Source organism: Teleopsis dalmanni, chromosome 2 (assembly GCF_002237135.1).
Source record: "Teleopsis dalmanni isolate 2A chromosome 2, ASM223713v2, whole genome shotgun sequence".
Lineage (NCBI taxonomy): Eukaryota > Metazoa > Arthropoda > Insecta > Diptera > Diopsidae > Teleopsis > Teleopsis dalmanni.
In genome coordinates, this window is record NC_051847.1 from 219,106,267 (window position 1) to 219,131,690 (window position 25,424).

The window sequence follows — 25,424 nt, forward strand, 5'->3', positions numbered from 1 at the left end:
AACAACCGTTGCACGTGTTTTTAGGAAGAATTAAGTAAATTGTTCGAGCCATTCTTAAAATTTTATGAGTTTTTGAGCTGAATGTTGTTTGCGTACACCTTTTTTTCACATCCTCTAACTTTTTATATTAAATATAGAAAACTGTATTTATCACATTCATTTTACTTTGTTAAGAAATAATGTGTATATATATGCCTCTTAACTATTACATCACAGTATACTTTTTACTTTAAGTATCATACTCTACAATAGCTTCGATTAAGCAATGTTTTAGTTTTTTCACAACAATCTACTATTTTGTTAAATTATATAAATAATTTATGAATGGGAAGTAGTATGCTTACATAGTAGCACCACACTTTTATGCTGCAGTAAAAATAAAATTATAGTTGTGGAAAAAATTCAAAATTAATTATAAATTTAATCACTGCGCGGTGGCTAAGCCATAATATTAAAAGCACTTCAGCATTATTATTAAATGAATTCAGTTTAATATCTTATTAAATATTCCATTAATCCAGCTAGTAGACAATTGCAGTCACACGCTCATTATATGCTCAATATATGCTTACAAAGACACATGACCATTAACCGTAGGAGTAACGTTTATGTCATTGGTGTTAAATTTGATTAATTAAAAGGTATTTACGATAATACATTAAAACTCATTAAAATGAATGTCGACAATATGAAAGCCACTGCGAACAATACCTGCGCCAAATCTTATAAATGCTTTATTTAATCTGAAGCTGACCATTTATTTATTGCGATAATTTCTTCAATTTTAATTTAATTTAAATAAAAATAAACAAAAAAAAATTTTTTTTTTGTGTACTTACAGAACCATATACCGATTATCGTGTCACTGTGAAGGCGTTCACTACCAAAAATGAAGGTGAACCATCCGAATTTGTGCAACGTACTGATGTGGGCGGACCAAGCGCGCCAATTCTTGTCAATTTAACGTGTCACTCAATGGATGCGCTCACCTTACGTTGGAAGCGCCCTTTTGAGTTCTATAATACCATAGATTTTTATATAATTAAAGCACGCTTAATGGGTCTGGATACGCATCGCGATATAAGAATAAATGCTTCAGCAAAGGAATTGGAAACAGCGGTAAGCGAATAAATAATAATGTTTGCATACTAGCACATTTTCAGAACATCCAAAACAAAGCAAAAATAAACAAAAAAAATTGAGCAAACAATTTTGCAATAAATGTTATCAAATATGCTGTTAAATATCCTTTGGCAAGTGGCAATAAAGTGTCAAGTTTCGTTTATATCAGCAAAATTTGGCTTTATTTTTAAAACTGCCAAACGTGTTGTGTTAGTTTTGATTTCTCGTGTTTTTCGTTTTATCATTCCCTAGTTTTATTTTAATTTTTTATGCCATATTGGATGGTGGCAACAACAACGAAAGGGCGTGGTGAAAATATTTGGCATAATCCGTCAATAAAAATCGATATCCTTGAATGTTTTTTTTCGCACATACCTGCACTCTAGAAAAGTTAAAACAAACCAAAAAGTTGCCATTTTTTGCAGTTTATCTTTGACAGTAGAATGACGCGATAAACTGCTGCATACTTTTTGGCGTTGATTTCGTTATATTTATGGCTTTGAAATTCCTAACACCAACATTGCGAAAAAACGTTTATCGCAGAGATAAAAGATGTAACAATTCTGCATACCAGAGAACAATGAAATATAAATATATATATATATAGAAAACTACATTTTTTTTATTATCTCTGCAATTTCCAATGTTTGGCTTGTTAGCAGTACTAAAAAATAAAGTTTGTTATATGAACAAATATTTTAGGTTGTGTTGAAGGGATTGCCACAGCAAAACAATGCAATTTTCGTTTAAAAAAAATGTTTAAATTTATAAATAAAATTATTAAATGTTTACACACATATTCACTTGAAAAACTTTATCTAGAATGCATAACTTGATACATACCGTCAGTTGCAAATGTCGCCCGCATATGAGTACATATTCACTTTGGAACAGGACAGAACTGTCTATGCCCAAAAAAACCAGTGCACTCTGTTTTTGTTTGGATTTTGGTATAAGATTTTTTACTAGTGTACACTTCGACACTACAATTTTAAAATTTCAACCAAACACTAAACATCTCAAAAATATTTATACATATACCATTTTTTTATAAAAACATTTTCCATATATGCAAAAACAGAAATATTTTTATGAAACTATTTGCAAATTAATTTTTTTTTATGTATTTTAATTTGTTCTAACAAAATATTTTGTCTGTCGCTTTTTTTAATAATAAATGTTTATATTTAAATAAAAATATTTACTGGGAAAATGTTTTTTCATTAAGTTAACGTGTTTACTTATTTTATATGAATTTTCTGATTAATATTTTTAAAATTTGTATGTCAATAAAACGTCGATTTAATTAAAATTCACCTTTTTTATAGGCTTAAATTATTTTTTATAATAATAAAACATTTGATAGGAAAACCTTTTAACTCTTTAATGTCATAAAATTGTTTTACATAAAATTACTGCATTTTTTTAAATCCTATTAAATAGCAAAGCTATAGGTGCGAACTTCTAATGTCCAGATCTTTCACTTTCTTTACAACTTGTGAAAAATTGTATTCTTCTCTTTCAGTTGGTAGAAAAAGGATTTTTCTTTTACAACAACGCTTAAAATCACAATAATAATTTATTGAACTATAAATGGTTTTTGTCGAATTTAATTTTTCACTTGAAACAGCATTCGTTGAAAATACACATGAGGTATAAATTTAAGAACACAAATTAATTATACAAAATTAAGCTTTTGATACACAATTTTTAATTTTTTGTATTAAAAATACTACCGTGATATGATGTGTAGAAGATCTCAATAATTGTCGTATAAATGCAAAGTTTCTCAAAGAAATTTAGTCGAACATTAATAGCATGTATAAGTGTAAACTGCTTTGCTTTACTTAAATGTATCAGTCGTTTCTTAACTTAGCATGTTTCTGTTAACTTCTAGCTTTAAACTATGGGACTAACAGAACCAAGCATGTGCATATTCTGTGAAATACAGAATGAAACTTCCAGCTATCTCATCTGCATACATCTTATGGTTATCAAGAAGTATGTCTAGTACTTTCATTTAGCTATCAATGAATAAAGTCTGCAGTCTTGAACGAGAGAAAAGTATTGCATTCTGATTATTTTCTTCTTAGTCTTATTGTAATAAGTATCATGTCTAATAATAATTCCATTCACAAATTATATGGAATAAGTAATTGAAATATATATATACAAAAGATATATTACTTCTTTCGTTATTGATACTCAACTCTCTTTTCATCGTTTGGTGATATAACATCTTTTCATATTTCGTCTTTTTAAATTTTTCATTTTTCTTTAAAATCAATACAATCATAACCCTGTTAGGATCCAGGATAGGATCCCTGTTAATCCTGTCCTACCTAACTCCATAAACCCTGTTATGCTCACAGTTGGTTATCAGTATAACGCATTATCTGGTCGATAATAGTATTAATGGTACTAGAGTTAAAAAGTCACTTTTATGAATTCCACTCAAATCTACATTTGGGTGATATATTTGTATGTAGCAAATTTTAACCGGCACTGAGTTTTCAATAAGTTTATTCGGCATAACTATTAACTAAATTTTTCCGAGTTAGTTAATAGTGTTTCTTCATGGATAACACAATAGGGCTTATATGTCACAGTGTGACATTGTCTTCTCTAGTAATAATAATACAAATAAATTACTTTGCTTATAGATGTAGTAGGAGTTCTATTTAATTAATTTCTGTTCTAAAATGTTTGTTTTTATAACATAGTAACGAATTAAAAAGTCTTATATGATAAACAAACTTTTTATTTGGGATATTTACCTTATAAGAAAAAAGTTTGCAACGTATTTTACGTATTTAATATTATATTCAAATAAATTTATTATGAAAGTAATTTAAGAATAGTATGATGTTTAGTATTGGCAATATACTTTTATCGATGAATAAGATTAGACATTGTATCAAAAAAGAAGTGCTTGAATTATGCATAATATTGCTGTATTGCAATGAAATCAAAGGAATTGGTAGCACTTTCTTTGCAACATATTATATATATCCACTGATATGCAATACATTAGCAATTTGAATTAGGTTTAATAATCATTATTTTAAATATTAAGATCTATAAGTTTTGAAACCGATATTGTTCTCATCTTTAAAAAGTAAAATTCACATTGGATTAATGCCCATTAATCTTTGCTTTAATTAAAAGCTCTAAGATATTTCTTGTTCGTTTTCCTATACAATTATTAGCTCTAATATGGTTGTGTCTTATATATATTGCAAGAGCAAGTAATATATTTCACTTTTATTTATAATTTGTCATATAAGCAAATGTTTACCTAACTTTTTATCAAAAATATTTGCCAAAAGTGCATTCGCGTTTTATATCAAAAATCCAATTTGGGTTTTGTTACATTTTTCTAAACAAATTTTTACTACATCCTCAAAAGTTTTTATGTTGAAATATAAAGATATTTTTTTTTTGTTGATATATTTAATATCTTATGAGTTGAGGTGGGAGTATATTGCCTGTAAACACACATGCAGACAGACATGAAAGGAAACTCTTTAAGAAATGCATAAATAGCAAAACTAGGACTCAAATCAACTGCCAACTGAAATTTGTTTGCTCATATATTTTTGCGTTATGCTTGCACTTGCCAGTTTCTTTATTAAATATATAAACTCTATAAAAACTGTATATAATATGAAAATTTTTTCCATTTGCTTACAGATGATACTGCAGAATCTAACAACAAACTCTATATACGAAGTCAAAGTTGCAGCTACAACTATCAGCGTAATAAATCCAAAAAAAATGGTGCTTGGCAAATTTTCCGAACCAAGAAAGGTAAGCTTTTCACACTATCAACCGAAACCTGAAACATGTGCAAAGTTAGCTTTATGGATTGGATATATATGTGTGTGCACGTAAGGAGTTGTCTTGTTTGCAACCATCTGGGCCCACGTTTTGTGGGTGGCTAATAAAATCACAAACTAAAATTCTGGCAAAATTTTGGCAACATCAAAATTGCCAATCTCTTAAAGAACTTTGTAAACATTTTTGTCAACCTAGCATAACTGGAACCTAGCATACCTGGAACCCGCATTCTCGTAGCTTTTATTTTTGCATTTGAAATTTTTGGCATTTTATTAAATTTTTAATAAATATCTTTCCTGAGGTCACTCACTAATTTTTGACTCGTGCTAATGCATTCGTATGGATTCTCATATACTTTTATTAAATATTTTTAAGGATATTTTATTTAGTTTGTTTTTTAATAAAATGTTATGTACTTTTGATTATGTATGTCAGTTGTTATATCGTTATATGATTTCAAGTTTATTACGTTTTGGATGCTTTTGCAAAAAAAAAAGAAAATTTCAAGATTTGCTTTCTGTGCTATTTTACTTGAGATAATTTTTTTTTTAAATTTACGATATATAGATATTTATTTCCTGATATTCACGTTGTTATTGGTAACAACTTTTGGTTTTAGAACTTTTTCTATTTGTGCGCATTTTATATTTGCCAAAAAGTTTGTTTTTCTTCAGTTAAAGTTTTTTAAAGCACATATCAACATGTCAAAATGTCAATATCTTTCCATACACTTTTATTCACTAACATATATACTTCATTTTTATATAATCTTATGATATATGCATACTCTTATATATTTATTTATTTATTTATGTACTCAGATATTCAGAATAAAAATTGTTAGGATAAAATGAAAAATAGAATTTATTCAAAAATTAATTCACAATATTAGGTCAAGTGGAAAACAAATACTTAATTTTGTTTAGACTTAAAACCTTAATTTTGAATAATTCATGATTATATCATATAACAGACATGAGAACATTTGTAGAGTTCTTGGAACTTTTATTATTTTTTCCTAATTTTCTCAAAGGACTTTCTCTCGAATTTCATCACTTTTTGTGAGACTTTTAAATTTTATTTGTTTTAATCAGATTTAAACGTTTTTAATCGATTTTTAAAGTACTGAATCTGTTAAACCAATGAGTATTTAATACTCATTATAATAATATTATTCTTTATATTGAAGCTCTTTATTAACTCGAGGTATTTTCAAAACCCCTCATTGTTTATAAACATTATACTATATTAATACAAACATTATATGTATTTAGTAACATTAATGTTTGTTAACAGAATGATTAACAGTACAGTTAACAGTGCGGATAACAGCACAGCTAAAAACAGTACAGAAGCAGTCATGTGTTTATTGTTTTAGGTTTCTCACTTTTTATGGAATCTTTTAATATTTCTCATTAGATTAGATCATTAGATCTCATTAGATTTAATTATATTTAATCCAGTTTTATATTAAAATTATTAAACTCATATTCTGTACTATTATAGTAGTACCATAGTAGTAATATTGTCATTGTTTTTACTTAAATTAACATATCCTTCTGTTAGCTGATGGCATAAATGTATTTCAAGATAACATGACATTTGACAAAACCTTACCATATACTTTCTTGGTGCATACATTTCTGTTTTATTGCAATAAACTATGCACCTGGTTTTGTTATTTCATCTTATTCATTTAATATACATTTTTGTATCTAAATATCTTACTGTAGGCGGCAGCTATATGTATCTCTTACATAAAGTGACTGCTTAAAATTCAAATTTAAATTGTTTATCCGAATGCAAAATGACGCTCATTTAACTACATTTTTATTTTGTATTCTTTTATTTGTGCTCATGGTTTGTTTTACAATTTCTGCCACAATTGCTTTGAATAATAAAAATGGAAAAACAAAAAAATAAATTATATTAATGCAAAAACAACAAGAACAGCAAATGGTTAACTTTAATGATTTTTATATGCAAAAACAGGTGCTTCCCATTTTATAAGCCAACATAAATCTTCCTGCACCCGAACAAAGTAAAGTCACTTTTCCGTAAAGCATTTTTATTACAGTTTTGCATTTCCTTAGCATAATTTTACGTTAGTTTTTGTTATATTTTTACTATTTTGTATTTTTTTTTCTGTTTTCGTTTTTGTTTTTAAAAGAAAACAATTTTAGTTTGTTTTTTGTTTTAACATACACAACACATGCAAATGTAAATTTTGCTCTTGCCTTTCAGGACGACACCTAAAGGCTCCATAAAATCTGTAAAATTCGAAATTGCAACTTAAATGGCAAACCTTTTCCTACCAATTTTAGTGCAATTTCGGAAAATTTACGAAGAATACATTTTTCATGTATTCTACATGAAAATCCATAAAGTTAACTTACATAAAACAAAATTAATTGTCCTTTAACTTTTGTTTATTTTTCGAATAAATTACATTCCCTTTTTATCGCACTGATTTCTACATAAAAATACAATTTTAAAAATAAGCCAGCCGGCTTAGTTTCTTTTTAATGAATCAAGAAAATTTGAATATGTGCTAAAAAGTTTGTTTGGCCAATACAACTGTATGTCAATCTAACCCATGTTCAGCATTATCCTCTATTATATTATATATAATCGCAGTCAGAAATATATTGTGACAGATTATCCAGTACTTAGTCTTTCCTTCTCTTGAAAAGGTAACTGCCTCCGAGGTTTTCTTCGAATTTTACCACTTTAAATAGCTTTTTAACTGGAGTATCATTCTCTATACCCACAACATATTCTTGGCAACCTAACTCCCCTATTATATAAATACGTTTAATTGATAAGAATCTAGGACTTTTAAGTCTTTTAGGTTACTAGGAAACTTATTGATTCGTGATTCTAATAACACGCCCTAACCAATATAGCCACCTTTGGTCTTTTCTATTTTTAAATACATTTAAATAATAAATACCGACAGCATTAAAGACTTCTGTATTACTATAAGAACCTATTGATTCCAATTTTAATTTTGTCTAATTTTAAGATTAATTTAAATAATGAATATCTATGGCATTTGATTGCCAGGTAACTAAAAGAACCTGTGGATTCCATATTTCCATGGCACGTCTTCGTTCATGTAGCAACTGTTGATCTGATTTGTTTATTATATATTTAATTAATTAAAATGGAAGGCAAATAAGGCTTCTAGGTTACTAAAAAAAAAACATATTGCTACTTTATTCTCACGACATATCCTTACCAACGTAACTATTTTTGAGATCTTCCATCTAAAGTATTTAAATCTTCTACGGGATCTTCAATATGCCTATAGATATTCTATAAAATAAAATTTATTAAAAAATCTTATTTACCTATATAGATAAAAGTGTTAATATATTTAAAAAAAATTTTAAAAATATTTTTTTGTGATTTTTATAACTCAGATATTTCGTGAACTTTAGCTGAAACCCGTAAATTGTTTAAAGCAGTGGCGTATCCAGAGCGTGGCGGATCACCCCTTTGGCAATATAATCTATTGTACATATAGATTATATATAAAACACTGCAGAAGCATTGCCAAAAGAATATTATCGATTATAATCTCACTATGCACAATGTTGGCTACGCCACTGTCCATAGTTAACTTTTTACTTCTACTACTTTTACAACAATATAATGGAATACAGCACTGCTATCGTTTACTACTTTTAATTGAACCGCTAAATGTTGCACTTAACTAATTTCCTATCCAATACTCGCAAATAAGTATGCAAATTTCACACAACACTTTTTCTGCTACTCTTTTAAAAAGCAATAAAATCGTTCCTTCTTCTTTTCCTTTTAATTTCTTTGAACGAATTTTCATAAAAAGTCAATAAAATTTTACAGCTGCAATAATAAAATGCAACAATTGTTTCTGTTTATTCAATGTTGTTTCTTTAATGTTATTTTTTCTTGCTATCTTATAGATTGTACTCCAACCGAACTGCGAGAAAATACAACCTTTACTGAGGCAGTCCCACAACGACTACAATTTGGCAGTGTTGGTTGGCATCATTTTCAGCTGCTTCGGCATTGTGCTCATAGTGATGGCGTTCTTTTTATGGAGGTAAGTGGCGTTCCTGTTCATATCAAATCACACAAACAAACAAGCAAATAAATTGCCAAACATATTGTTCTCTACTTTAACTCTACACTATAGGAATCACATATATATATATATCTATTTATTCTATTTCAAAAAGGAAAATCACTCGTTTATGCTAATAAAATAGACATTTTGCATTATTTTCACTAGCTCGTCGCTGCTTTAAACTCAAATAAAAGCTTAGCGAAGTAAAACTCATTTTACGACAATTTTAATAATAAACTTAAAAATAAAATTCGTTGTTGTATTTCTATGTTTCCTCAAAGTATCTAAACAGTAAAAGTATCTATTATTAAAATTCCCTGTTCTTTCTTGTTTTATGCATTTTCCTTAACGCAAATGTGCACACTTTGCTTCTGTGTTCGAAGCACTTAAACTCTTTAAATATTTTCCAATAGAATTTTACTTGCTACTATTTTTAACTACTTAAGAAACCATAAAAACTTAAAACTATTCAAAAATAGAAATAGAGGAAAATGTTCTTATAAAACAAATGTCTGCAGCATTTAATTGCCTCGCAGTCCAAACATTGTGAAAGTGCCATAAACAAGTGCAGATTAAGTATGGAGAATCGAAGTATGGAGAAGTTCATATTAAGTGAGTTTATAGGTTCATGTATATTATAATAACAATCCAATGTTTTATTGACAGGAACATATATTATACTGCAAAAAAAAGCAGAGAAGGTGTTTATGACTTCATTTATAAGTTTGATACTGTCTTCAATATAACCTTATGACTTTTTTATATAAGTTAAATTTATAAAAGATATCTCTAACATAGCAAAAACATATTAGTAAAATGGATAAGGCTATTTATACCTTTAACTATTCATAGTATATGTTTGAGACTATGAACAGTGTGTCTTTCTATTATAATATTTTATTAAAATCACATCACAACATACCACTAAAAATGACTGCCAATTCCGCCAAACATATTAAGACAATCTTTAAGTTTCAATTAATAATTGTTAGCAACACTCTCAATATAATTTTAATTATTCACTCATCTTAACTAGGAAATCATTTTATTCCTAATGTCCATTGCTCCATGGAACTATAAATGCAATGCAAAATATATCCGTAAGCATAGCAATAGAATTTTTTTATATCAATCTTAAATTAAATTATTAAATTATTTACCTAAGTTTTCAATGATAGTTAATTCTTGTTAGTAATACAACAAACTAAAATCTTCTAGTATAAGCGTAGTATCGAAATTAATTTTTTCACAAATTCTTTGACTACTCATTTTCTAATTAAATTAATGTGTTAAAGAAGATCTGCCTAATTGTCATTAACGATTTTTCAAGTTCAATGTAAATACTGAAGAGTTCATGGCAAACAGCATTGCCAGTTAAAAGTTAATATTTATAAAAATTTAAATTTTATACAATTATATTACCGACTATAAACATATTTCTTAAGCTATGTTCACACTTAAACTATCGAACTTAAGTGGATTTTTGTATGAATTGAGTTATTTGCGATAGTGTAAACGTATGATCACTTACTCTACTTTTGATATTTGGTAGGTAATTTTTTAAGACCATTAAGAAAATACTTATTTTAATATAACAATACTATTAGAAACTCTCCTGATGAAGGCAAAAATGAGTACTAGGCTTTTCAAGGTTAGGTTACTGTGATAGTCAATCTAGTTTAGCCAACTCAATTAAAATGTACAGATCCATTATGATACCACTGCTTAACACAGATCTTAATTGATCCTTCTTTTTTTAATTGAAACAGTTTCAGAGTCCCAATAAAACGTCAGATAAAAAAGAAAAACAATTAAAAGTATGACTACTTAAGAAAATTGCTGCTTTACATCTCTTTTTTCTCATCCCTGTAACTTTTACAGTACTCATATCTGTTTACTGTAAGAATGGTGCATCTTACCCGAGAGTAGGTCGCCAAATGATCAGCGACCGGAAAGCCTGATTCTTCCCTCTTTAAAGGCTGAACAATTATGATGACCTTTTTTTTAAGTTCACATAACACAGGCGTTACACAAGTATCTCCGTTAGCATAGTACCTAGTGTGCTCTTAAATAACGCTATTTTTCAACAATAATTTTTTGAGGTACCAACCAGGGAAATGTCAATATCCCATCTAGCTAATTCATCATAGTTCCTTGTGTATACGTGTATTTAACAGAATATGAACTTAATATAAATTTATAATATTTTTAAAAGTATATTATATTTGTTAATATAATATAAACACAAACAAAAACCAAAAATAAATAAATATTTTTTTTTAAAAATATATGTATCCAAAATATTAAAAAACTAGTCTCTAAATTTTTTTTAAAGTTACCAGTTTTAGAATTTACATATATAGATATAGTGAATTTTAGTAAAAAAACCCAATAATACATTTATTAAACTGTATTTTTACTATGCACTTTGTTCTTACTCAATGAAATTTTTTAATGAAGTGGTCTATAAGTATAGATCTAAGTGAATCAATATTAAGTAATACTACTTTTTCCAGCGACTTTTTAAAAAAATTTTAGTAAATAGTATTCACTTTAACATACCCTAGCTTAAATGCTTGAAATACTTGTATCATTTCATTTACTCATTTTTTCAATTATGTTTCACTCTCTCAATAGTACTAAATGTTACTGGAAACTCTTTCATTACCTCATAATATCAACAATCTACTTTAATTTTGTGTCGAGAAGTAACTAATTACCTATATAATAAATAGAGCATATTGAATTATGTTGAATAATTCTTAAAAAGTATTCTTTTTTATACTTTCAACTCGAAATATTCATCTCCTTTCAAGATTTATGTAAACAAATTTTATTTATATTATTTTGTTTTTATTTTTATTTTATGAAATTTCTATTAAAATGTTAATTAAAATTTGTATCAAAACTAAAATCAACAAAACGAATAATAAAATTTAGTTGCACTTGAAATATTTTTTTTTTAATTTTTTAATATTAAATAAAAGTAACCACTTAACAAAACGAAATGAAATAAAACAAAAAAATACAATTTAAAAACTTGAAAGCAGAGCAAAAATAAAAATAGAAAAAATAAACAAAAAATTCAAATACATATATATGTATATACAATATATATTTTTTAAGATCTTTTAAAATTTATGTGAATTAATTTGGATTCATTATTTAACTTTGCTTAGTGGCCATTTAAATCTCCTAAAAAGTACCGACCAAGAAGAAAATAAAAATTTTCATAAAATAAACAACTTAATTTACTTAAAAAACAAACAAAATCAAATACAAAAGAAAATAATTAAAAAAAGGATATTCCTCCATTTTGCAAACATTTTTATATTTCATTTCCATTTGGCAGCACTTCCACTACGCAAGTTAAGTGGTTAAACAGAGTTGCCATAGCGCGGCAACGCGGCAAAGCGGCGAAGCGGCAGCGTAGTTCAGAAAGAACTTTGAAGGCAAATCATCATTTAATTGCATTAAAATGAAAATTAACTCTTTCAAAACACAATTCGGCTAAAAAGATTAAAAGTAACGTAAATGAAATAAAAATGAATTCGAAACAAAAACGAAAGCAAAAACAAAAAAATGTAACATAAAACGAAAGATTAAAAAGCAAATTTCAATAAAAAACTTGTTGTAGCTGAAAAAAAAGAGTTTCATAAAAACTGTGAAGGATTGAAGTGGCATGGGTTTGTGAGCTCACTACAGGATGAGCACTTTGAAACGATTTGAATGGGTTTAGTTATAAAAAAATAAAGAAAATAAAGGTTTTTACAGATACAAAAATAAAAATGTAAATGTATGAAAAAAAGTAACAAATGCCAAAAAGATGCTAGCGCACACTTCAAATGCATACTCAAAGCTAAGAGAAAGTATTAAGGAATCTTAATTAACCAAATGGTAATAACAAAGGCGAACCTGATGAAGCTGGGAATCATTAGTAGGGAAAGAGCTTTTTGTGAAGGTGTTTTGGCTTCTACCAGAACAACAAAAAAAACTCTTTCTTTTTTTTTCGTTTAATAAATCCTTGAGCAATAGCATGCAAATATTTCATTCTTCCTTTCGGGCTTTTCTTTCCATCATTTCCATAGACGTAAAGTGCGTTTTTAGTTCAGTAGCTCCGATGTATCGATTTGAAAAACAGTTTTTCATTTGTCACATTACACCCTTTACGTTCAATTAATTTCTTTCTGCCTTTCAGCCAACAACTAATCGAGTTGTAAAGTTATCTTCAAATTTGATGTATGCTTCTTTCAAATTAAAAAATATCTATCTCAACACTCGTTTCTTTGGCATTTACATACAAGGAAGGATATGTATGTAATCGAAGTGATTACGAAGAAAATTTAAAAGGAAAATCAATTTTAAATTGATATCGTATTAGATTTCCCTACTATATAATTTCAGTTTGTAGTTGAATTGTAGTACAATTAAAGGTTTTAGTGAAGTTGCTTCTCTAGTATATGTTATTTTTATTATTATTATTATTGTCATACTCCATTAGGAGCTTAAGAAGTCTACAAAAGTTTTCCACTGGTTTCTATTTTCTGCTATTATTCTCAACTCGTTAAACGATTTGCCCGTCTTCTGCTGAACTGTCCTTCTCCAGGTCATTGCTGATCTGCCTCTACGCCTAGTCCCCTGGGGGTTCCAAGTAAGTGCAGCATGCGCGATATCTTCATAAGGCTTACGCAGTGTATGTGCAATCCAACAATAGTTCTTTTTCTCATCTCGCTGTTTACGTTTGTTTGGTGCGTTATTCTCCATAAATCTTCATTTGAAATCGTTCTAGGCCACCATACGCCTAATATGTTGCGCAGGCATCAATTGGTAAATGATTTAGTATATGTAGTATTTGAAATAAGTTTATTCACTATCCAACTATAAAATATTACATATCAATTTAGAATATAAGAGTACAAGAATACTCAAACAACTATATAATAAGACTTTATATTATAATGTATGCTTGAAAGAAATACATTTTCAATAAAATTTATATGTAAATATAAAAACCAGTATTTAAAAATTTTCGAAACTAAAATTATTGTAATCTTTGAACGAAATCGTACTGCTCGAATAAGTCCTACCATTATATTGTATTCGAACATTTATTGCCATGTATATTTGTAGAAAATAAAACAAAAATGAAATAAAACAAAGCAGATTTGCTGATTCGACTAACTCAAACATTTTATAATAACTCGGCATCCACACTGACAAGATCTTAACAAGATTTTTGCATGTCTACTTCTTCAATTACAGACACAAATTTTTATTCGCAGACACAATTCGAAAATAATACTTTTTTGTATTCGAACACAAATTCTAGTCAATGTAGATTCTAAGCAACATTTTAAATTATCGATACACTAATGTTCGAATACACAAACTAAGTATACACAAACTAATCAACCATCAACTAATCATAAATGCTGTTCACACTCATAATTTATTTTGTATTATTTTTTGTATCTTTTACACAGCGTCGACATTGGCTAGTGTTCGGCAAAATTTTTTTATATACTCTCACTTTTTCACTAAGGCAAATAAATTTTAGTTTTCAGATAAAATTCGATCATTTTACTTATAAGCTTTTGAGGTTAATAATCTTGTCAAAATTTTGTCAAACGGCTTTGCACGAAAACGGCTTTTTAATTAACTTACCTACTGCTTTTTTCACTTCTTATTCAATTTTCTCACTCATATCTGTAAATGTCAATTTTTCTATTTACAATAATTAATATTATATCTGAAAGAAAACGGACAGAATAAAGCAACTTTTTGTTCTTCGTACTTAATTTTTCTTATATGGTAGAAACATAATATTTGAAAATGAAATATATACTAACGAATAACGTACCTGTTTTTCAAAAGATTAAATCTAATTTTTATTAAGTGCTTAACATAATGCACAAACAACTTAAGTATATATTTTTTGTACTTATATTTCGTATAAAAGTTATTTATTAAAATCAAGGTCAATAGCACCTATATCTATTCTATAATCTATAAAAAAAAATTTTTTTTTCTCTGAGCCAAAATCATTTCAGATAAGATAAGTAATTTCCAAAGAATATGCAATTAAATTAACCGACATAGACAATGAAGTAATTAGTTCACTTTTATGGATTTATGGCTCTTCTTTATTACGAGCTGTACAAACATCAAAATTTGATTTCATCAATATATATCTACAAATAGACAGCAATAGGAGTACTACATATTCTAAAAACTATGGACAATAATACTATTTACGACTTTTAAGCAATATGGGCTTCGTTGCAATTTATGACTTTAGCATTGAGAATTGTTCAATATACGTATATTAAATGTAAGCAATAATTCTAGAATGTTATGTTTCAATTGTTTTTGCACTATACACAAGCTTAAGTTGCAGTATAATTCATTATTGTACTGATATAATAGTGCTTCTAAATTTGGATACATCTGTTGTTGAGTTTAAGAACGTCTTCTGAAGAGAGAACGAAATCAACACTGAATTTACTACAAAAAAGACAAAAAAATGGAATAATTATCAATAACTTATTTTAGAGACTTGTACTCATTACTATAATAGCACTACAAGAAATCAACTTACTGCTATAATAGCACTAAAAAATCTATATAGAAAGTTTATTTCTATCACAACCTTTTAAAAATTCAATTAGAGAATATGAACCACGAATTTTAGGTTGGTTTATTATATATTACATGATTTATCAGACATGATATAATATTCCCATAATGTACCTAATATTTTTTGTTCTATTAAATAGATATCCAACTCAAAGTTCTGTGTTTATATACATAATTGTTGATTATTTTAACATTGTTTATGCAGATTAATGTTCCATTTTTTAATACTTTTTTTAGTGCAGTTAACAACCACTTCTGATAGTTTTTTTATTATTATTTTTTTTATACTTGTATGGTATAGTGATTTTTTTTCAAGCTTTTTGCCACTAAATAATTGTTTTTGTTATTGCAGTGTATACATTTGAGTTAAGTTGAGCATTGACTATACGATTCTATACGCTGAATAAGTGAAGTGATATACTTTAACAACTATTAGCTGATATGAATTAAATTGATAGTTATCAATAAAAATATGTCTTCTTATTTTCTTAGAGTAATTAACTACTATTACTTTAAGTTCATTTGTTTTCATGCAGTTGATTGACACTTTGGCTCTTGTTTATTTTGACATGTATGTAATAATAATTATAATATATATTATACGATACACTTATTTTTTGGCAATATTACAAGAGCTTACAAAATGTAGAATTAAATTTGTTTTTTTAAGCGGAGCTGAAAATATTATATTGCAAATATAATAATGCTTTAGATATCGGATTATTATTAGGTATCTAATATCGTCCATTATTAACATACAAAACTGTAAATGTTAACAATTTGCAGTCGTTTTAGTTAAGATTTTATAAGAACTTTTGATTTTAAAATTGCTAATATAAATTGCAGTTTTTTTTTAATAAAGCATTTTTAATTTTTTCAACATTTTATTTATTGAAATAATGAAAGCATTTTATTTTTGTACTCTACAAAAAATTGAATTAGATAGAATATATCACAATTATAACAAACTTTTTAGTAATTTTGCTTGTAGGCATTAAGTACTGTAGAAAGAAATTAAGACCTTTAACTTTAAGGTTTTCCTTGATTTCAAAATTAAATGGCCTTAAAATACCTCAAACATGTTTGGATTAGTTCACCTCCTTATGCTCGTATATATGATGAAATACTGTATACATACTAATACATAGTTTAGAAAAATTTAACTTATGTGTACAAATTTCAGGGTAAGCCAGTATATGCTCAATTAAATAAATAATTTATTAATTTATTTTTCTAATCTTATATTGCATTTACTTAAATAAATATTCATAAAGTTCTTTTTCACTATTTCTATGTATTTGTATAAAATTGGTTTGATAGCAATTTGATTATTTACTCTTAATCTAATTCAGATTCAAAAAAAAATTTCTTCTGTTCTGTTTTAAAATATCTACAAAAAATTTACTTTTTTTTATACTCAACTTTTTGTGCAGTTATCTAGCACTTTTTACCACACTTTTTTTGTTTTATCTACTAAAATCATTTAACTTTTATTTATTTTAATTTAAATACGCGTAGCTAAGCTAAGTTTAGAACTGTCTACATGAGTGGATGAATTAAGGATGAACTTCCTTCGTAATTTGCATGATATTACTAAGACAATTCATATACAGACTGAAATTTTAATATGATTTATTGATTTTCTTCATAATTTATATGAAATTTGTAAGACGATATAATTTTTAGCATATGATTTAGATACTATATTAAATATAGTTGAGAATTCGTTTATAAATATATAGTGAATGTTGGTAAAATTATTTACTCGCACTATTACAATATATCCAACAGCTGAATACTTGGCGACCCATATATCAAATGACGTCTTGTATGGCATATGATTTAGATGCTATATTAAATATTGTTGAGTATAAGTTTTGATATGTATTGCCAAAGTAGGATGTTGGTAAAGATATTTACCCGCCCTATTTCATTATATTAAACAACTAAATACTTGGCGACCCATATATCAATTGACGTCAGTACAATCTCATATCATATATAATTGAGATACTATATACAATATTGTTGGGGAGAAGTTTTGATATGTATTCATAATATAGGATGTAGGTGAAATTATTTACCCGCCCTATTATATTATATCAAACGGCTGAATACTTGGCGACCCATATATCAATTGACGTCAGTACACTCTCATATCATATATAATTGAGATACTATATAAAATATTGTTGAGAAAAAGTTTTGATATGTATTGGCAATGTAGGTTGTTGGTGAAGTTATTTACCCACAGTATTTCATTATATCAAACGGCTAAATACTTGGCGATCTATATATCAAGTGACGTCAGTACACTCTCATATCATATATAATTGAGATGCTATATAAAATATTGTTGAGAAAAAGTTTGATATGTATTACCAGTGTAGGGTATCGATAAAGTTATTTACCCGCACTATTTCATTATATCAAACAGCTGAATACTTGGCGACCCATATATCAAGTGACGTCAGTACACTCTCCAAATCATTTATTGGGCAGACACTACTAAATCAACTCAACTGCGCTCATTCACTTCGCTATCGCTTATCTAATTTTATTCTAATTTGTTGCTATCGGCGGCTGCCAGTGTGTCTGTTTATTGAACTGTGAGAACCTTAGCAATTATTACTCATTTAATTTAAGATTCTATTTAGTTTCCAATGCTGTTGTTGTTATAATAGCTTTGAAACAGAAATATGCGTCGTAGTTGGAGCAGAGATCAAGCAACATGATCAACTCGTGGATCAGTTATAATCGTGAAGTGTCTGAGAACGTACCTGAAAATTAAAGGCTTTCGTTAATTATTAATTAAATTTAAATTAAGCGCGCAATTTTTTACTTGTTTTTCTTACTCATAAAATTTTCCAAATGGCATTGAAATTATTGGAAATTTTCTGTAGTATTAAGTGTGCTCATATAAGGCAAAGTAGATAATATATTAAATGAAAATTTAAATAATATATAAATAAGTGATTTTGACATCTTTGATGTTTTAAGTGAAGTGGAAAATAAAAAAAAAACCGGAAAGTATTTTCTAATGCATTTCACTTTTAGTTGCAAGGCATTGGATTTGCCTTGCTTATGATTTTTATGGACTTGGGTGCAGTTTAAATGTAAAATGACGCAATGTTTTAAACAAATAATAAATAATTTAATAAATTGAAGATACTTGTAGTTGTTTAATAAAATGAAAATAAAACGTGTTAAACGTAGTAATGCTGATAAAAACTCTGTTTGTTGAGTCCTAAAGATTTTGTGAGAAAAATTTTTATCAAAATGTCAGAGAAAAAGACGGCCCAGTTTAAACGCACGAAATCGAAGCGTGGAAATTGGTTTACGTAAGTTTTCAGTTTTAAATTTGCTAATTAATCTGGTAAATTTACATATTTATTGCTAATTGTTTATTAAATTATTTGTGTATTTAGATAAACATTCTACATATATGAATAAAATCAATAAGTGACTCAAGCAACTTTGTAAACAAATTCGATTTGATAAATTTGGAAACTAAATAAAACGCAATTTTTGTTTAGATTATATATAAATAAAATAAATATACATTAATTTTGAATATTTATTATTTTATAAGAATAAATAATTAATTTTAAAATTTTTTATTAACCCCAAAAAAACTGTTTTCTATGAATATAACTAGCAATACTTCAAGAAAGGGTCACAATAGACCCGACGGTCTATCAGTGCCACATCCCCTATTATTAATTTAGACTTTTTATATAGTAATATTTTAATTTTCATTTTAATAATTATTTATACAAGTGTATTATCGCTAATAAACAATCACTTACTTTCTGTCCACCTAGTTTTATGCCGGTATTCTCTCTTTCAAGGCACATGTCCAACCTAATTAAATAGAACCCTAGTCTGTTAGGAAATCAAATACTCAAGTTGATACTTAAATTAAAAAAAAAAGAAAATAAATAAAATGTTTTAAGCTAATTAAATATTAAATAAATAAATTAATTTAACTGGTTTTCTACTGCGTCACGTGATAAGTTTTTTCTGAGCAATTATTTTTTGTCAACACATGCGAGAAAGGAAAACATTGAGACAATTTGTTAAACAATTTTTTTGCGTGTTCGTTATATTTTTAATAAATTAAAATGCGAAAAAAATTGCGTATTTTCCCATAAATAAAGTAAACAAACTAAAATTATAAAAAAAAAAAACCTTCCTCATGTAAAAAACTGTTATCAATGTCAATGCTTTTTATGAGACTCTAAAAAGTCAATAAAAAAACAGCTTTGATAAATTTTATAAGAAACGAGAGTGCCAACAGTAGGGGAGTGAAGCTCAACATCTTAATAAAATAATTATAATTAATTAATTGATATAATGTCATAAAAGGTGTATTAATTACTATGTGAACATGGCATTTAACAAAACGCGATGAGTAATCGACACTATTACTAACACTGCATTTATATTAATTTTATTAATTATTTTAAATTGTCTATTTAAAATTAAAAACTATGGAAAATTTCAAATTTGCTAAACTTCCCTGTTTGCACTCACTTATTATCTCACATATAATAGTTTATAGAACATCCAGTAGTGCAAAAAAAAAAAAGGAAAGTAGTAATATTTAATATTCAATTAAATTTATTCCACAGTAAAAAATATTATCTACCTGACTCATAAATCCGGTATGAAAACTAAAGAAAGTTTTATGTCAATTGAACCCGTAATACTAAAGAGAAAAATGATTTAGTAGACGACCTTAAAAAATGCGTGATTAGAAAGTCATTTCATCAGCCGGAAGAAGTAGAACGGATTGGTTAAAGAATTATTAGTTCACCAAGAATTGTAAAACTATGAAAAAAATACCACAAAAACTGTCTCTCATTGATGTATACTCTTATTTTAACCACGCCAAAAGTTCGATGTGCGTTTTAACTTATAATTCAACAGCGATCTGGAAATTATCTTCTTCGAGCCTTCCTCGGGCTTTTTAATAAGTATTTCATACTTTAATAAGTATTTCAACGCACTTAAAATGCTGAAACTCTCTATGAACTATCAAGAATCAATTCAATTGCTGTTGTTGTTGTTGTTGTTGTGGTCCACCTTGTCCTGAAAAACAAGCTATAGAATAATAACAAAACCTCAACAATGGGAACGGAAAGGGAAAGAATGGGAATGGTAAAAGAATAGTAGTTAGTAAAGGCATAGATGAAAAATAATCATTTTAATCATTCAATCACCAGACCTTTCTGTGAACACTACTGGTGTAGTATTCAAATACGTACCCAGAGGTAGACTTAAAGAAAAATAATTAGTTCGGCCATTTAGTTGCAAGAAGCAGAGATTTTTTGTGGCATTAACTAGTGTAGAAATCAGCCAGATTGCCCTAGCATCATGGAATGAGTCGGTGAACTAATCACCATTCGCAATGACTAGCATTCAACAAAAAACTCAAAAGCTTTACCTCGAAATATAATGTATCATGACAGCCTACAACTCCTTTTATAATTTCGGTTCACTGAGCATAACTGTTGATAACTGTTGATCTGGAAAAAGTCTCATTTCATCTATATAAATCTATAAAATGGAAGTATTCATCATTATTATGTTATTAAATACATTTAATGTCAATCATTTGAATTCATTTATTTAAGAATACTTAAATTCTTAACATCTCTGTTTGGAAACAGTATGAGACTTTATGTCATATTGTATGTTAGTGTTTTTTTTTATTAAATAGGGGTATCGTGTGTGTTCTTTTCGATTTTGTCTATGGAAACACCGCTTTGCTCTTTATACCTGTCTAGGTGATCTTCCTGGCCTGGTGCAAAAGCAACGTCTTTTATCCATGGTATTACAACGAGACGTTATTTGTACTCAACTGAGCGTTGCTTGAACAGTTCTATGCAATGGACACTGGAATGAGTTGTATTAAAATCGTTTCTTATCAGTAGGAATTCCATTTCGAAAGACATTCTGGACCTCATTAGACAGACAGAATGGAACCGAAGAGTTACGGTTATAGACTTGCCTGCAGTACGAAAAATGTTACAATGGTTTGTTTAAAGTTTGTATCCCTAGTTTATTATTGTTATTATTGCTATTAACATGCAATAATTCATCAATGGACACAGTGTCCCAGACAGCTAATGTTTAACCCTGTTAAATAATAGTACTGGTAACCAATAGTGCTTAGCACGTTGAAGCTATAATACATTATTGTATATACATTATTTTTTTTTTCTTAAAAATAAGCAGTTGGAGATGTTCTTTATCATCTTATAACATATGTACTAATTGCTAAATTAGTCTTGGCTACATTTAGCATCTTTCTTTAGACAACCCGATCAATTGAAATTGCTAGGTAGTCGTATCGAGTGCTTTCATATAAAAAAATTAATAAAATAATTTTATGCAGATTTCAAATTTTTTAATATACAAATTATATATTATATACTGGCATATTATTTATTTCTCAATACTGACATAGTGTAGTTTATGATATATAAAACAACTAAGTAATGTTAAATGAAAAGTTTTTTATACAGCTAATAAAGTATATCTGCAAGACACTCTGTTTTATTATAATTACTTTTATGCTATATAATATTTTTTTCTAAAACTGTAGCCTCTCAAAATAGTTTTTTTTTTATTGAAATTTATGATGAAATATGTTTGGAAACACTTTTACTTTAATATGTAGTGATTTTTTATTCTCGACCCATAATCACTAAGCCAATTATAAAATTAACCTCAATTTCCTGAAAGCATTGTTACCGCCTGACTTCACTCTTTCACTATGCATTTTTTGTACACCCGTGGTTATATGTTTCTGTGAAAGAACTTTCAAAACTTTTCAGTTCACACTTGTTCCAAAGTAAGACAACATCAACAGCTGTTGCAGCCTCCACATTTAACATGAGGAGAACTATGCGTTCACATTTAACGAGATACAAATCTTCTTCAACAATATCTCAGATACTTCACACTTCTTTTATGCTTTCAAATAAATTTTCCTATTTTAAGTCAACCATTCGATTCGTCTCCCATGCTCTGAATGCTTCTAGTTGGATGCAATTTGATGTTATATAAAACTTAGAAACAAGAATAAACAATTTTCTACTGAACGCAGTGCAAATGTTTATAAATAAAATTATTTTCACTTACACTCTTACTTTTATGCCATAAAAGCTTCTTAGAGAATTTAATTCTATTTAACGTTCTGGCTCCCACATACCAACCCCACATCGCTAGCATAGATGGATACGCTTGCAGTTTGAGTTGATGAAACTACAACTTCTGACCATTTACGTGTTGTTTGCCTCAAGACATTTCCAAGTACAAGCAAAAGTGTTAGTTTCTATGCTGAATGAATAAAGTATCTCAAAAAGAAATGTTTATATTCTAAAATTTTATTATATGTACATATATTTATATTCTTAAGTTTTATGTTTTTTTTTCTTAAAGCTCTCTGCTGCTACTCTTCACTTTTGTGAAGATTATAACTTTGCTTTCGTAGAGTCTCGCAAAAAAAAACAATTTAAAGTTAATTAAATAAAAAATAAAAATAAAATGAAATTATTTGCTTGGTTAAGCCTCAGAGTACAAAATGAAAACACTTTCCTTTGCTAAATATTTGCTTTGCATTCTGAAGTGAATTTTTACTTATAATTTCATTAAAAAGAAATTACAACACAAATGGAGTACTTGATCTGTAGACACAAAATAGCATATAATAAAAAAGTAAAGGTCCATAAAAGAAAATATACTTTTAAATATAATTATGAGAATTTTAATAAAATTTGAAACAGAGCCATCATGGAGTTCTTGAGAACCCATCAGTGGCGAAAATTCCAGCAAGCAGAAAGCACTCATGAACTGTTGTACTAGTGAAATGTTAATGATGGGGAATTAAGATAAAAACTGAAATTTAAAATGCAATGTGAGAGGGTAATAAGTATACCAGAAGATAATTTGTGAAGAAGAGGATGGGAACATGGAATCTAGATAATCACCAATAGTCGAACGCCGTTACACATCACTAAGGATCGGATTTGTGTTCGTAATGGAATAAAGATTTAAGTAAAAATACTTTGAAAAGAAAAATCATAGTCCAGCTTAGACTATAGATAATTGAAAAGTAGAAACGAATTAAAAAGGATCGTGAAGTTCTTAACAAAATAAAAAGAAATTAAGTTTTACAAAAAGACACAATGTGACTACGTTTGTGGTGTTGTATTGTAAAAAGTTTGAAGGGGATTTGACCTACACCGATTTGCATTCAACTTTATTAAATCCAAAAGCAATTACGCATTCATATTTTATATATTTGAAGCCACGAACTGAGTTATATTTATTATTATCTTTAAGGATTCCTCATTAAAACTATACCTATAATTATAAATTTTAATTTTTTCTTTTTTCCAAGAGTGAACGCGTCTTTATGACGAAAAGAAACTATTTAAAAGTTTAGACGAATTCGAATAGCGAAGAAAAGACAAGGACAAAAATTTTATTCAATTTTTTTTTTGAAATTAAGCTGACCATACAACGTTATTTCGAGTATTACCAAGTACTCATTATCAGTTGTCTTATTAAATATTCGAATTTCTTGATTATAGTATAATTTGTTTGGACTACAAGTACCAGGCTTAGAAGTTGTGCCTGTCAAATTAGAAGTAATAACTAATCGTGTCTTGCCACAAGTAGTCAAAGCAGCACAAACTTTCAATAATTTTGATTGGATACAAAAACTATAGAACTATGTATATCTTTAAAATATATATATGTAATCTATTTATATACAAATTTATATTTATCTATTATGTTTTGTATATATTTGTATATATAAATATATTTTTATATATGATGAAACAACACTTTTTCTTCAATGCATTTTCCAGCTCCAGTTAAGAATTTTCCTTAAGTTCCACGTTCTTTACATAAACCATAAACATTCCTCATAACAAATTAGTTGAATTATTCCATAAAATAATTAATTATAAATAAACCTGCATATTTTAATTAAGTATTTTAGGTTTGTGTTTCAAAATTTCATTAACGAAATACTGTTTTCTAATCGCTTTGACATCATATGCACACAATCGATCACCAATAGATACTTTATCTTCTAAATGAAGTAGATAATGAACTTTATGTAACCAATTGTTTATACTAAATACTTTTGCGTGGAAACAAACGTGAAATGAATTTTTGAAATTATAAAGTATTTTTTTTTAAGTATATTTATCTCACAACGAAATGTGTTTGGCTTGAAATTTATTTTTGAAAAATTGCATGTGCTTTGAAAACATCTGGAGTTATTATTGAAATATAAAATTTAATAATTCATATCGAAAATTATTTAATTGGCTTTTACAATATTTTTTCTTTATATTTAGTACATAAATAAAACCAAAATGTGTAATACTGGGAGAAGTTCATTCACTTGTAGCTAATATTATTTTTTTTTATACCTGAAATAAAAATATCTGTCAGATATTCGAATCTAATTTGAAATGTTTCTTATGTCACATCGGGTATACAGAAATTCTAACTAACTTAACAACTACACCTTAGTACATCACCCAGAAATAATTGACAACTCAAAAGCCTTTTCTACGGATATTGACCTCAACAAAGAAGATATCTATATCCTCACAGGCTAGTTATTTAGGCTGTCCTACATCTCAAATAAATTAAATCGACATAATTAAAGCTTAGACGT

The 25,424-nt window shown here is 27.5% G+C and overlaps 2 protein-coding genes across 3 annotated transcripts in view; one reads left to right on the forward strand and one right to left on the reverse strand.

Annotated features, from left to right (window-relative positions):
- LOC119676774 (tyrosine-protein phosphatase 99A-like) overlaps window positions 1–25,424 on the reverse strand; it is a gene marked incomplete at its 5' end in the record, with an annotated part of 569,905 nt that overhangs the window by 219,400 nt on the left and 325,081 nt on the right. The window lies entirely within an intron of this gene.
- The window catches only part of LOC119680879 (tyrosine-protein phosphatase 99A-like), a 15,078-nt gene continuing 8,352 nt past the window's right edge, over window positions 18,699–25,424 (forward strand). For both annotated transcript variants that reach the window (XM_038093890.1, XM_038093891.1), the window contains exon 1: window positions 18,699–19,053. In XM_038093890.1, the coding sequence (XP_037949818.1) occupies window positions 18,992–19,053 (62 nt within the window). In that variant the 5' untranslated portion in view covers window positions 18,699–18,991. The remainder of the gene's footprint in view (window positions 19,054–25,424) is intronic.